Source organism: Hyperolius riggenbachi, chromosome 4 (genome assembly GCF_040937935.1).
Source record: "Hyperolius riggenbachi isolate aHypRig1 chromosome 4, aHypRig1.pri, whole genome shotgun sequence".
Classification (NCBI taxonomy): domain Eukaryota; kingdom Metazoa; phylum Chordata; class Amphibia; order Anura; family Hyperoliidae; genus Hyperolius; species Hyperolius riggenbachi.
The window spans coordinates 291,510,462-291,526,295 of NC_090649.1; the positions used below are offsets into that span (position 1 = coordinate 291,510,462).

The 15,834-nt window shown below is 41.5% G+C and overlaps 1 protein-coding gene across 50 annotated transcripts in view; it reads right to left on the reverse strand.

Moving 5' to 3' along the window:
- The window catches only part of LOC137503854 (titin homolog), a 1,065,379-nt gene that overhangs the window by 770,860 nt on the left and 278,685 nt on the right, over positions 1 to 15,834 (reverse strand). For 49 of the 50 annotated variants that reach the window (XM_068231415.1, XM_068231409.1, XM_068231432.1 and 46 more), the window contains 4 exons: positions 13,792 to 13,845; positions 7,811 to 7,876; positions 7,448 to 7,495; positions 3,530 to 3,589 (listed from right to left, as the gene is read on the reverse strand). In XM_068231415.1, the coding sequence (XP_068087516.1) occupies positions 3,530 to 3,589; positions 7,448 to 7,495; positions 7,811 to 7,876; positions 13,792 to 13,845 (228 nt within the window). The remainder of the gene's footprint in view (positions 1 to 3,529; positions 3,590 to 7,447; positions 7,496 to 7,810; positions 7,877 to 13,791; positions 13,846 to 15,834) is intronic. The other variant, XM_068231435.1, reaches the window with a different exon arrangement.

Consider the following 15,834-nt stretch of genomic DNA (forward strand, 5'->3'; position numbering starts at 1 on the left):
AGAACAGTGAAGGAGTGCTTCAATGGGTACTTGTTACTATTTTACCTCATTGTCATTTAATGGTAGTATTACTCATTTGCTTTGGTGTCCTTAAAATGTCTCAATATGGTGCCTGATCATAATGCAATGTAAATGCTTACTGAGTTTAAAGGGCACCTGAAGTTAGAGGTATACAGAGGCTGACATCTTCACTCGCTTATTAACAATGCCAGTTGTCTGACTTCTGTGCTGATACTCTGCCTGTAATATTTTAAGTCACTGGTCCAGAATAAGCTTGCAGATCTCGAATCTGTAGCTCAGCATGACAGCAGGGCAACTGGCATTGTTTATAAGGGTGTGAAGATGGCAGCCTCCATATCTATCTCATTTCAGGTTCTTTTTAACCCTTTTTAAAATACTGGCATGTCTCTCTAGCATATACAGAAAAAGCTGCTGCAATATGCCTATATTGAGAATGTGCTAGCTGTAGTGTGTACTGATTTGAGGAGAATTAGATAATCCTTAAAGATGAGCTGTTAGGCATAGGGTCTCAGAGAAAAAAAACACATATATCAGTAGCTAAATATTGGCTGTACTTACATTACATATGCATTTCACTGTCCATGTTTGGATTTCACTGAATTTTTATATAGTATTTGCAGAGAATGATGCTCCTGACAGCTCATGGCAGGTTCCATGTTTGTCTGTCTTGTATGAAGCCAATTGTGATGTCATATCCTCCCTTTCCATGCTTCCTGATAATTCGACTCACAAAAAAGATCAGGATCAAAAATCCTAATGGTTAATGATCCGGACAACACTACTGTGCAGTGAATATTAATTAGCCATGTGGCTAGGAACAATAGCGGACTCACGCAGTATACTCTAACCGAACATGTGCCCTGTGAACAACACATTGATTTTTCAGTGCTGTGAGTTTAGGCTGCTGTTACAAGCTGCTGTAACATGAGCCTGTAACTTCCCACTGTGAAAGCAGCCTTAGGGCGGGATAGGGAAATGAAGGGGAGGACCAAGGGAGTGCACTGTGGAGAAGAAGCAGCCCCAGAATACTTTGCAGTATCTGTTATGCATCCTGCCGGCCTCCTTAGGAGCTTAGGAATACAGAGCCTTGCTGTTCAGCAAACATCAAAGTAAGAGACATTTTTAACTTCAGTATTGCCTTTTTGGCTTCCTTCTAAACTGTTTAACACAGGAGAATAGAGGTTTAAATTAGCTTTTGCAGCCTGGCAGTTACTCTTTAAGTTTAACAATTGTAGTGACATGACAGTATTTTAAATTGAGATAAAACCAATAATGTAAGTATATTGAAGCCGGGCCCAGTAATTCCTCCCACTGAAAGAAGATCTGATTAATGGAATGCTGAGAAAATGGTGAGTAACCTCTCATTTACACTCTCCTCAGGACTCTGCACAGGAAAGGAGAGAGGAAGGCACTAGGGAAGGGGATTTTGCCATCTTTTCATCATCAAGTGCCTGTAGGCAGTGGCACGTGCCTACAGTGCCTTATGGTAAATCTGGTTCTGACTGCAGTACTGACCAGAGGGTAGCTTAAAATTATTTAACCTACTGTAGCCACAGCTCCACACCCATCCTACCATATTTGGTGGGTCTGCTCTGAAGTACAAAACCTTTGGAGGAAATGCAATGCACATGTGGATAAACACATAACTATAAATACCCAGTGAATGACTACCAGTTCAATCTAGAAAATTAGCATGCCACTGCAGCTGCACAATTATGTATTGTAATTAAGTGGTTAAAATGCAAACTTTCATTCCAACAATGTATTAATCGAGTGAGTTTGTCTTTGTAAATGTATGCATTGTTGATATTCTGGAACACTCTGTGGATTGGTTTCTGTTAGTGTGAGGTCCTTGAATAAATTCTCATTATAACACCAGGGGACTGCAGACAATTTTACAATTATGATAGCACTACTGACTAGAAACCAATCTATTCCACTTAATTTTATTTGTTTACATTCTGGCTTTTGTCACTTTCTGAATAGTGGATCACAGTATTTACTGCTCTATATAATGATAGCTAGAAGCACATTTTCATGTTTGCAACCTTTTTAGTGTTACTTTTAGCTAAAGGCAAGCTTTTAAGCAACAATAAAAATATTAACACTTTTACTGCTGTTTTTAGGTTAGTAGAAATTAAAGCACCACAATTTGTGACTCATCGGATGCTATATTCTACAGGGCATCATGTAAATTTTGCCGCCGCCAAAGGTGCCCATTACAAGATCGACTTTCAGCGTAAATTTGGCCATGAGTCTCATCGGACATATTGGACACCAGTTCCACTGGCACTGCAAATTGCAGTGCGGGTGGCTTCTGCACCTTATATTCTACTTATATTATATCAGATGAGTCCTAACGCTGAATGATAGCCAATCTTTTAATTGATGCCTGCGGTGACGCTCAGGTAAGGGGGAGGTTAAGAGTAAAGTGGGGGGGTTAAAGGGTAGGCCTGGGGTGGCATACAGGGGGTTTAAGGCTTAGACGTGGAAGCTATGGGTTGTATATGGTGCACTTAAGGGTTAGGCGGGAGGAGGTTAAGATTAGCTGCCCACCAGGAGTTCCAGTGTGATGCTGGGAATACACGAGTCGATCCGGCGGCCGATTAGCCGCCGGAACAACCCCAGCCGCGTCCCCGCTCGTCCGCGCGCACGGATCGATTGCCACTCGTCCCCGCCGGCGCTTCCTTATCAGCGGGGATCGAGCGGGCGCAGGTCGAGCGGCTTGATCGGGCCAGCTGAATATTATCAGCTGGCTGGATCAGCTGGTCGATACACGGTATAGAAACGTACCGTGTATCCCCAGCATTAGGCACCTACTATCAGTTAGTGTTAGACATCAAAAGGGAGAGCTCTCTGTGAGAATATGGTTAGGTTAGGACTTAGTAAAATATCAGTAAAATTACTGATATTCTACTGAAGTGAATAATAGAATATCAGTAAAATTACAGATATTCTATTACCATGATTTTGCGCCCATTTCTACATGAGGTGCTTTCATATGTATGCTCTCCACTGAAATATAAATTGGGATGGAGGATGTAAGAGGCCTTTTCCTTATATGTATGGCACAATCAGAATGGTGACAGAAGTCCCTCCTGCTAGTCTTCCCTTGATTAATCAGATTAAACACTTACAATGAATTTAAACAAGAATAATGCCTGGGGACAGTCACTGACCCCTTTGATGGAAGAAGATTCTATCACTATGCAGTCTCATAAATTCCAATAGTCACATATTTCTAAACACAGCCTTATTTTAAATTATTATTTGATAACATCTCTCAGTAGTTTTAAACCCAATAAGCATTAAAAATAATGTTAAATATATGGGCTCAGTGGAACAAAAGTATGTTCAACAATTACTTGACACGCTTTCAGAAGTGGGTTTTGCTTCTCCCACCCCATAAACTGATTATACATTACAGGACATGTACACATTCATTTTACTAGTCCAGCAGTTGTCTATATAGGAGTTAAATGTCTTGCAAAAGTTAAAATACACTAACTTTTGGCTGCAGGTTTCCTTTCTACTTTATCTTTCTCTTCTGCTTTTGCCTTTTTAGCCACTAAAACAAAACAGACGAAAGTGAGACTATAAAAAGAAAAAAGAAAAAATACTGCCGCAATTATTCTAATATGTTTACAAAAAAATACTAATAGTTGTCATACCAAAAACAAAATCAGCTCAAAAGTTTGTCTAAAGTATGCATTGACTTGAATACTAAGTAATTTAACCTCTTGAGGACTGCAGGGCTAAACCCCCCTAGTGACCAGGCAATTTTTAGTTTAAAAGGCCACTGCAGCTTTAAGGCCAAGCTGCAGGGCCGCACAAAATAGCACACGAGTGATTCCCCCCCCCCTTTTCTCCCCACCAACAGAGCTCTCTGTTGGTGGGGTCTGATCGCTCCCCCATGTTTATTTTTGTTTTAATAAATATTATTGTTGCCTTTTTTTTAAAAAAAAACCCTCTTCCTTTAAACCCCTTCCCTCCCTCGCTCCCTCCCTCCCCACAGCCGGCCAATTACGGCGATCGGCTGTCATAGGCTTCTGCCTATGAGAGCCGATCGCTCTCTTGTCCCCCAGGGGGACAGCCGTGTCACACGGCTGTCCCCAGTGCAGCGCTGCTGCTGATCGCAGCGCTGCACAAAGTAAATAGACGGCGACCACGCCGTCTACCGGTCTCCCGAGCGGCAATAGCCGCTCGGAGACTGAAGGCGGGGCGGAGCTCCGCCCCCCAAGCAGGAGATGCGCGCGCAGCCTGCGCGCGATCTCCTGCAAAACAGAGCCCCAGGACTTTACGCCAATTGGCGTTAGGCGGTCCTGGGGCTGCCGCCGCGGCCACGCCTACTGGCGTGACGCGGTCGGCAAGAGGTTAAAATAAAAGCAAAATATGTTCAATATACTACATTCTCATAACTGATGAACTAAAGCTGGTCATACAAATATGTTGCTACATTAGATTAAAAAGGTCTGGTGTACTTATAACATGTAATGCAGTATTGCAGATGGAGAGGAACTCAAACATGTTTATACTTTATAACTATTCAATATTTAGAAGCTTTACTTACTAGTGTATAGTCTTTTCTGAGCCCCTTGTACGGATGAGCTTCCAAATAACACGGAATTTTGTTTTCTGAGTTTCCGATCAGATATTGGAATTCCACAGAATGCCGCATAACTAAGAGCGGTATTTCCGAATTTCAAAACTTGCAACTTTTATGCCAATCACAAGACTCAGAATTATTTTACCAAGCAGAGAATTAGGAATTGTTGATTATGTATAATTGCGTACAATTTTTTATATTATCTAACTTGATTAACAAAATAGTCCTGCCAAGAGTTAAAAGGAAATATTTACACCACTGATGTATATACTGTAGGTGGGGGTTGTGGGATTCAGAGGAATAAAATGATGTTTTTATGGTAGATTCCTGCTACCAGAAGTCGGGCTTGCATATAACTTTTAGAATATATTTAACCTCCTGAGCGTTACGCCGCTAAGGAGGTTTTGAAGCTAGAGTCCCCCACAAACATTCTAAAAGATTTAATGTCCCCACAAGCTTTAGCTAGCACTAGGCTAGCTAGCATAAGTAGCTGGCACCCTCTGATCGCCGCCACTCCCCCCGATTAAACTTTACCCAGCCTAGATCCAGCGATCAGTGCAGTCTCTCTGCACAGCTCCAGTCTCTCTATGAGGAGGATCGTACATCGTCATGACGTAATGCACAGACCCGATCCTCCCCATATAGAGACTAGTGTTGGGCGAACACCTGGATGTTCGGGTTCGGGCCGAACAGGCCGAACATGGGCCAGATGTTCGGCATGTTCAGCCCGAACGCCGAACTCAATGGAAGTCAATGGGACCCCCGAACATGCCCATTTTGGGGGCCCTATGGGGTCGCAGGCATAAGGGGGGAGCATGCCCCGATCGCGGGGGGGTCGGAAATTCCCCCCACCCCCTCTGCTAGCGCTCCCCCCTCTGCCCGCTTCCCCATAAAAAAAGTTTGAGGCAAGTTAAATAGTACTTGGTGGCTGGCCTGGCACTGGCAGTGGAGTGAGGAGGAGTCCGAGTAGCAGAGTGACGCGTTGAGGCCGGGCAGCAGGCGGTTCAGCGGTAGTACCCTTGTGGTACTTCCGCCCTTTCTCTGACCTCACGTCCTCTACGTGATGACGCATACGAGGGTACGCGTGACGCGTACCCTCGTATGCAGAGGACGTGAGGTCAGAGAAAGGGCGGAAGTACCACAAGGGTACTACCGCTGAACCGCCCGCTGCCTGGCCTCAACGCGTCACTCTGCTACTCGGACTCCTCCTCCTCCTCACTCCACTGCCAGTGCCAGCCACCAAGTACTATTTAACTTGCCTTAAACTTTTGTATGGGGAAGCGGGCAGAGGGGGGAGCGCTAGCGGAGGGGGTGGGGGGAATTTCCGACCCCCCCTTCCCCCGCGATCGGGGCATGCTCCCCCCTTATGCCTGCGACCCCATAGGGGGGCCGTATTGCGGCATGTTCGGGCGAACAGGGCCCTGTTTGGCCGAACAGGGGCCCTGTTCGGCCCTGTTCGGCGGCCATTCAGTAGTTCGGGACGAACCCGAACTTAAAAGGCCGAACACCATCAGGTGTTCGGCCGAACTCGAACATCACCCGAACAGGGTGATGTTCTGCAGAACCCGAACAGTGGCGAACACTGTTCGCCCAACACTAATAGAGACCGGAGCTGTGTGGGGAGGCTGCGTCGATCGCTGGAGCCAGGTGGGGTAATGTATCAAGTGGCTGGATCGGGAATCGGCGGCGATCGGAGTGTGCTGGCTACTTATACTAGCTAGCCTAGTTCTAGCTAAAGCTTGTGGGGACATTAAATCTTTTAGAATGTTTGTGGGGGACTTGTAATTCTAGGGAGCGTTATGCCCAGCACAGTGTCGGGCATACCGCTCAGGAGGTTAAAGCAATTCATCAGTATGGAACAAGATTGGGACTAAAAACAGTATAAACGTACTATTTTATCCAGTAAAATGCCCAGTAAAGAACTATTTAATATATTTTATATTCATTCAGTAAAAAAAGATTTGGTTTTTCTCATTCTGTATAGTTTAACTTGTGCCACTTACACTAACCAGTGCATATGCATTGGTGGATGGGCTAAAGCAATAACAAGAGTTGGGTAACTAAAGCAGTTGGGCTTTTCCATGGGCAACCACCTCCTGCATAGCAGATCCTCCTTCTGTTTACGGCAGAACTAGGCTCCTCCCCATGGATGTTATCCCTCTATTCCATTTTCAAACACCCTTTATTTTATGCGTAGAAATCACAAATGCAGCATTTCCCGTAAGCAACAGCTGGTCTGGTCTACCTTGGCTGCAGGGGAAAAATATTGAAAATGTGCTTTATTAATTACATTTCATTTCTAAATGCACTACAGGGTGTAGAGGCGCATGAAAGCTACACTGACCAAAACTAGTTATTGCTCCCATTATTGCCTGATGAAGCAGGTTTAATCCTGTGAAATGTGTTGCATTGTGGAGTGTATAAACACATTTCATTGACTATTAAATCAACCAATTTGCTTTCTACTTACTGGGGAGGTAAGTCCACCACTACCTCCTCTTTTAAACAGTTTTTTTAATGGTTTTATCCTGTTATTTGCTACCCTGTCCCATCCTTGATACAGGGTTTATGCACTGTATGCTTTTTAACTCTTTGCCAGCCATCTTTTTTACGTGCACTGCAGCATCACATTCCTTTGTGCCTCCCCAGCCTGCAAGCATATGTCCCACAGCCCAATGCCGAGTTTCCCAGGGAACTCTTGATAATTAACCTTATCTGATCGGCTCTACACTTAGCCGGGTTAGCAGCCTTGCCCTTGCTAAGAGGTTAACTGCACCATCCATGAATTGCAGTTAAGAAGCATGCTGTCAAGTTATGTACCTGGTGCCTTCTTTTCAGCTTTTGTTTTTGATTCAGGCTTTTCTTTCTCTGCAAATAAGTAAGAAAATAAAAATATATTTTGTTAAGGCTTTGATTAGTGTACATCTGCTGGAATGATTGTAAGAGGCAAAGCAAAGAAAATGAAACATGTTCCTCCAAGCCACCAGATTGTGGACGCAGCTTTATAGCGGAGATGGAAAAATAAAGGCTTGGACTTGATCAGCCACCTTAGGCCACAATTTTTCCAAATACCAGCATTTTATGATTATATATTATGTGTGTGTGTGTTTACGTCTTAAAGGGTTTCTCACACTGTACAGTAATCATAAGATTCAATTCTGCTTCCTAGTAGTAGCTACTAACCTTTGGTTGGAACTTTCTTTTCAGCTTTATCAGCCTTATCCTTTTTAGGTGTTTCTTTTATTATAGCTGAGAAGAAGATACAAATTAAGTTAGAGCACAACTAAAATATCAAGTGGATAGAACAAAGTTTATGTGTCTATCAATTATTTTTATAGTTCAAGTCTATGCCTTTGTCTGTCATCCATGTTTTCAGTAAAAAGGCTTTCTAGAACACCAATTTGATATAGATCATTATTTTGTACAAATGATCTAGGCACACAAGTCCTTATAAAAGATAACAGTTTCTGAAAATATAGGGTACGGCGTCTATAAATCATTACTGCATGTTTCTGTCACATACGCTCACTGTGCTGGTCCTATTGTACCACCCTTCAAAAGCCACCATTTTTTTTCTTTCTGCGGCTGTAGTTTATTTGCTTTGTGTGAGTAAAGGCTAAGTCATTACAGCTATATAGACTTGCAGAAGAAAACTTGATATGACGTGCTGCATTGTATTTCTCTCCTTAGGCATAATGTGATATATGTCTTGTATTTTCTCCCTATAGCTGTGATCTACCTATATATGTTCACTCTGTTTTAAGCTACATACAAATTTTAGCTTTTCACCATCTGAAACAATGAATTATGATAATTCCAGGTGAAGTTTAGAGTGTGTACAAGAGTCTCCCTAAAACTGATGGCCTCCCCCCAGTTACCAGCTAAAAAAAATCTTGGTTTCCATTATTGTTGTTTTTTTCTTCCCCTCTCCATACAACAAATCATGATGTTCAACACAGGACTGATCAGCATATCACCCAAAGCAACCAGGAAAAACATGTTGTAAATAACAGTGAATTATCATCTGTACAAGGTTGAAGGATGTTTACGTTGTTGAACTCTTTATAGTTTTCTTTGTTGGCTGTATTATGTTGCTAGGATGGCTAATCAGGTCTCTACCTGGTAAGATCTTTATGTTTTCTGAATAACCTGTAAAGAATTTAGTTACAACTGGATCTAAAATGTCATGGACTGGGACAACAATTATGTAAAAATTAAAAAATATTTAATGGTCCTTGATGTCATTTCATTGTCAACTAGTCCTACTCGAACATATGTTTAGTTGCTCTCATTCCTACATCTTCCTGTCAATAAAGGTTGTAAATTGTGTACACAAGACAGGCAACACATCAAGCATAATAAGGAAACTGTTAAATTCACTCAGAATAGCACTCTAATGGTGAAAAAGAGGGATAAAATGCATACTAAAGGTGGCCACACACAATACAATTTGTTAAGTATCTGTTTGATTTTTTCCTCAATTTTGATAAAAATGATTGGAAACTCTGAGAAAATTGCTTGGGCGTGTATATTAATAAATTAACAATCTGCCACACACCATTCAATTATTTATACAAATTGATAAAAAAAATCCACCATTCCCGATAAACTTTTATCAAATAAGAAAGGGAAATCCGATCGGATTTATTGCTTGATTAAAAAAAAAGCTCTTTATTTTTCGGGAAATCTGATCTTTTTTTATCACATTGTCATAAAATCAGATCATTTCAGTGTATCGTGTGTGGCCACCTTAGAGAGGATTCCGATGTCTAGAATTTTCCACTTTCTTGTTTGGCTTCCAAACACAAAAACTATTTCTCCAACTATTCCTTCATGATTTCTACTTATTGCAAAAAAAAGTGCTGTTTAAACAGGGATGATCAATGATGTGCAAATAATTCTGAGTTGATGCAAATGTACAGTAATGGTTTTTTTTTTTTTTTTTTTACAAATGTATGCAACTTGGCAATGGACCAATCCAATGCACGTGCTGCTGCAGCATTTGATCGGTCCATTTCAATCTTTATAAGATTGCTGTAAATTTAATGTCAACTTTGAATTATGTGCATCTCAATAGTCATCTCCATGTTTGAAATTTTCACCTTTTTATTCAGCCATCACCAAAACTTCCTTTGTTAAATATAATACATAACAAAAAACAACAACAAAAATGAGCATGTGTGCTTGACTTGACTTTAGGGTTTTTTTTCTGGCCTACTAGTGAACCACCAGATACCAATTCAGTCCGTACTAGACTCTTAAATCAACAGTGTAAGTCTGAATCCTTGGTGAAGTATAGTATAGTTACTCCACTTTACCAGCAAGTGACACATAGAAGGCTGGATTCACACTGTGTGCATTGGTCTATGCCATGGTGTGCAGGGTTAAATGTGAAGTAATTAGAACTCCCATCATTCTCTGAAGTCTGTCATTAATCCCATTACTTTACTCTTGAACTATAATTAAAAATAAACAATCTTTTTCATAACATAAAACATAATGCATTTGAGTGGGATGGCTTTTGCACAGCCATAACTAATTCTCATTTATTTACTGTAAGCTTTCAGCAGGAGCTCAGCCATAAGAGTTTATCTTGTAGTAATATCAACTCTCAAGCATAGATCTTTTGTCAGTGAAATCAAAGCAATCACGGGCTGCTATGGTATCATGATTTTTAAAGGAAAGCAGAGAGATGGTCAGTGAGAAAGAAATAATACTGAGTTTAAACAAATTGTATGATAATTTTATGTAGTTTGGAGATAGCACGGTGGCGTAGTGGATAGCGCTCTCGCCTTGCAAAGCTGGGTCCCCGGTTCGAATCCCAGCCAGGTCAACATCTACAAGGAGTTTGTATGTTCTCCCTGTGTCTGCGTGGGTTTCCTCTGGGCACTCCAGTTTCTTCCCACATCCCAAAAACATACAGAGAAGTTAATTGGCTCTCCCCTAAAAATTTACCCTAGACTACAATACATACACTACACGATACATACATAGACATAGGACTCTGGTAGGGATTAGATTGTGAGCTCTTCTGAGGGACAGTTAGTGACTAGACTGTATACTATATATTGGTCCATTTTCAAACTCTATGCATTTGCATAAAATGAACATTACCATTTGCACAAGCTCAGAAATATTTCCATCTAACTGACCATCTCTAAGGCCTCGTTCAGACTATACGCGCTGCCGTCCGCATTTTGGCAGCGCGTATAGTGTGCGACACGCAAGAACGGTAGAAGGGCATAGACAGCCCTTCTACCGTTCCCATCATATGCGCTGCGTGGCAGCGCGATTGCGCTATCGCGTGCTGCACGCATTTTTGGGAATCGCAGCGCAGATCCCATTCATTGTAATGAATGGGATCTGCAGCGCAGCGCATAGGAGCGCAGATGGCGTGCGATTGGACGCGTTGCGTTCCGATCGCACAGCCATCTGCGCTAAATGATGTGAACGAGGCCTAAAGGGTGTGTCCAGCTTATTAGAATAATCATATGAGAAGATATTCTTTGTTTACTCAAAATTCTTACAATTACATTTAAAATAAATGCAACTATACAAAATACTATCATCAATTTGGAGCAAAATATAGATCTAGCTTATTTTAACAGTTTTTTCCAACTACATAGAATGTTTTTGTAGGGCTGGAAATGACCTGCCTTGATTGGATGTTGTTCTCTAACTATAAGTAGCTGCTGTTGTCAATATTTACTATACAACAATGATGAAGCTTTACTACAGACTCAATTTTTAAAGTGTAACTGTCAGGCAAAAAAAATCCTAAATCAATTCTCTATTTGTATCTATGGAATAGGCAAAATCACTCTTACTTTTCTTTTTCAATACAATATCATTTCCCATATGCTCTTGCTCTAATTTTGTGGAAGTTGCAGTGCATTCACCTCAGACACAGCTAATTCAGCCTGATTGGCTGAAGCCTCTATCCCTCCCGCGCCTGCACCTCTCTGATGGGTGACCCTGTTCTCCACTATGCCGGTGTTATGTCAGATTGTGCTGACTGTAAACAAGTTCCTCTTGCTCCCCCCATCCAGTAGCTGGTAACTTTGGTAAAAGGTCCACATCATGCGGAGGGCAGGTCTGACTGCAATCTCAGCTTTCCTGTGGACTTGCAGTTTGTCCATTGACTGTAAATCACTAGAGTGGTATAGCTGCACAAGATATTTCAGTTTAAACTACATCCCTTCGGATGTGGACAATTGGAAGGAGGAGAAGGGAAGAATCCTAGGGTGTAAACATAAAAAGAGCCTGTGACAAAAAGGGCACTGGAGATAGCCGCTATTAGAATATTGGTAAAATTACCCACATTCTACTAGTTAATTTGATAGTAAATATCGGTAATCTTTTCTGATGCCCTAACCCATCCCTATAACCAGCCCTTCCTCTTGATGCATAACACTTATCAGTCCTCCCCATTCCTAGGGGTGCCTAACATTTCAACCCCCCACCCTGACACTAATGACCCTCACAGTTTGCATAGCAGACAGTACCCAAATTAACGCTATTATCAGCTATTATCATTGCCGCCTATAGTGGCGCTTTTTTTTAACTGTTTTGCACCTAGGAACTTGCCCATCTATGAGTAATCTTTATTAATTGCAAATGTAAAAGCTAGTGCAGTGGGGGAAAAAGCCATTTTAGTTGTTGGATTACTTTTAGTTGTTGCAGGTTACTTGTCCTAATAAGTTTTATCCACTACAGTTAACCCCCTGGTTAGAGGCCCATGGTGACTCTGGACGAGCTGCAGAGAGCTACAGCTCAGGTGGGGGAATCTGTCCATAGGACAACTATTAGTCATGCACTGCACAAAGTTGGCCTTAATGGAAGAGTGGCAAGAAGAAAGCCATTGTTAACAGAAAAGCATAAGAAGTCCCGTTTGCAGTTTGCCACAAGCCATGTGGGGGACACAGCAAACATGTGGAAGAAGGTGCTCAGGTCAGATGAGACCAAAATTGAACTTTTTGGCCAAAATGCAAAACGCTATGTGTGATGGAAAACTAACACTGCACATCACTCTGAACACACCATCCCCACTGTCAAATATGGTGGTGGCAGTATCATGCTCTGGGGGTGCTTCTCTTCAGCAGGGACAGGGAAGCTGGTCAGAGTTGATAGGAAGATGGATGGAGCCAAATTCAGGGCAATCTTCTAAGAAAACCTCTTGGACTCTGCAAAAGATTTGAGACTGGGGCGGAGGTTCACCTTCCAGCTGGACAACAACCCTAAACATGAAGCCAGGGCAACAATGGAATGGTTTAAAACAAAACATATCCATGTGTTAGAATGGCCCAGTCAAAGTCCAGATCTAAATCCAATCGAAAATCTGTGGCAAGATCTGAAAACTGCTGTTCACAAACTCTGTCCATCTAATCTGACTGAGCTGGAGCTGTTTTGCAAAGAAGAATGAGCAAGGATTTTAGTCTCTAGATGTGCAAAGCTGGTAGAGACATACCCTAAAAAAATGGCAACTGTAATTGCAGCAAAAGGTGGTTCTACAAAGTATTGACTGAGGGGGGCTGAATAATTACGCACACCCCACTTTGCAGTTATTTATTTGTAAAAAATGTTTGGAATCATGTATGATGTTTAGTCTGCCTGATCCCCCCATGTGGACCCCGATCTGCTGAACAGGACAGATTGTAAACATAGAAATGCAGAATGCATGTATATAGAAAGTTTGGTTTGTCTTATTCCTCCTCCTTGGTCTCGAATCACAAGTTTTAATTTGATCTCTCCCCTGTGTCACCTGACTGTCATGGCAGAGATGGCAGATAAGCTTATTTGAAAGCACAGGATGTTAGCAATATAGCCATTTGGTTCCCAACTGCTTCTGAACTAAGTGCTTCTGTCTTACTGTTACTAATATTTGCCTGGATTTTGACTACTCTCTGTCTGCCACCTGCACCGACCTCTGCCTGGGTTTTGACTGCTCTGCCAGCCGGCTGCACCATCGTCTGTCTGGATTTCGACTACTCTCTGCCTGAAGGCTGCACCGACCTCTGCCTGGATTTTGAATACTGCCACCTGTACCGACCTCTGCCTGGACAATTTAGTGTTCCAGTCTTGGCTGATGCAAATGAGAGACAATCCTGCTGATTGGCTGTTGGGGGGAGGGAGGGAGAGTGAAGAAAATACACACATTTTCATACCTGAGACCTTCTTTTCTGCTTTTGCTTTTGGTTCTGGTTTCACTTTTTCTACAGCTACATAAAAATAAAAAAAAATATGTTACAGTTAAAAAACATCACCAAGATTTCATAATTGATGGTACATGAATCTTGTTTTTTTTAACTACATTTTGGCATAATTCCCTAAATTACTATTAATAATTTTTATTCCTGAAATCCTTCTTATTATAACGGTTTCTGTGAGAAGGATATTGTTCCATCTCATATAATTGTTGCTAAATCTACAAAGACATGTTTCTCAGTATGAGAGTACTTGGGAAAGTATGTTCTATATATGAATTATATGAATCACTATTGCTTAGTACAGTACTTAATAAAGAGAAAGAAAGACTGTAAATTAAAAATAACAATGTACTCCCTTCCAGGCAGGAAGTACATCACTGAGATTCCCACTGGTCCGCGCATGTGCAGTGTGTCACACTGCGCTCCTGTCTTACACACTTCCTGCATTCGCCCATTAACTTGCATTACTTCATAATACATGCGGTAGGCACAGATCATACGACAATGCACTGCAGCCTTTGTGACGGCATTGCAGCAGTTTGGATACTTCTGGCACACTGCATCGCATCACATAAAGTGAGCGAGTCTCCATAGACTTGCATGGCCCTAACAGCGGATATGCAGCGGGTAAGCAGAAAGATTTACAATATTTTAAAGTGTAGATATATAGACACTCATCTATTTAAATCAATATTTCAACTCATACTATTGCAATATGTTTATCTATAAAACACCAGCAACATAATAAGAAACCTTACTTTAAAGAGAATGATACATTTTAATGGCATTGCATATCTAAGTAAGACTTGAAATTTTGTGAACCGTTTTGCCTAGGGTTAAAATCACTGTGATCAAAGCATGAGGCAACACACTAAAACATGAATTCCAGATGGAAATAATGTGATTATCTGCACAAAATGCTTATTGAATGCTTATTGAACTTGATCATGTAAACAGTTAGTGCATAACTAACACCAAATATGCCATAATCTCCCTTAAAGAGGAACTCCAGTGAAAATAATGTAATAAAAAAGTGCTTCATTTTTACAATAATTATGTATAAATGATTTAGTCAGTGTTTGCCCATTGTAAAATATTTTAAACCCCTGATTTATATTCTGACATTCATTACATGGTGACATTTTTACTACTGGCAAGTGATGTAGCTGCTGCTTGCTGTTTTGGCAGTTGGAAACAGTTGTAAACAGCTATTTCCCACAATGTAACAGGGTTCAGAGACAGGAAACTGCCAGAAGTACCTCGGTACTCAGAGCTTCTTGTGGGAGAGGTTTCACCACAATATCAGTCATACAGCGCCCCCTGATGGTCTGTTTGTGAAAATGAATAGATTTCTCATGTAAAAGGGGGTATCAGCTACTGAATGGGATAAAGTTCAATTCTTGGTCAGAGTTTCTCTTTAAAGAAAAGGTCCAGTTTAAATAAAAATAATTGCTTAAGAAGCCTTTGTGTGTATTATGTAGCACACTGCAACCATAAGTGCAATTGTAGTATAGGACAAATCTTCCCTGCAGAGGCATAACTACAATTCATGGGGCCCCCCAGCGAAACTTTGATGCCTCCCCCAGTGTTCACACCCCTTGCCTTGGTACCCTTCACAGCCTTGGGGGCCATCTCACAAGGGTCATAAAACAAGTATGATCTTCACACCTATAACAACTGTAGCCACAAAAATACCAAATCTGAATCATAGTCCCTTGTATCGGGGGAAGGGAAGGTTAGTAGTTGGGGCCCCCTTGCAGCTCTGGGCCCCCCTGCAATCGCAGGTGCTGCTCCCCTATAGTTACGCCCCTGCTTTCCTGGAAGCCCTGAGTTAAAAAAAGACTATAGCTATAGTATTTAGATGGCTATCATAAAAGCTAATAACAATCATATAAAGAGTTGCAGAAATATGTGACCAAATGCATTGTACATGCATGGTATATTCAGAAAAAGGTTAGTAAAATGTACTTGCATAGATACTGTACATCCATTTTGCTGGGT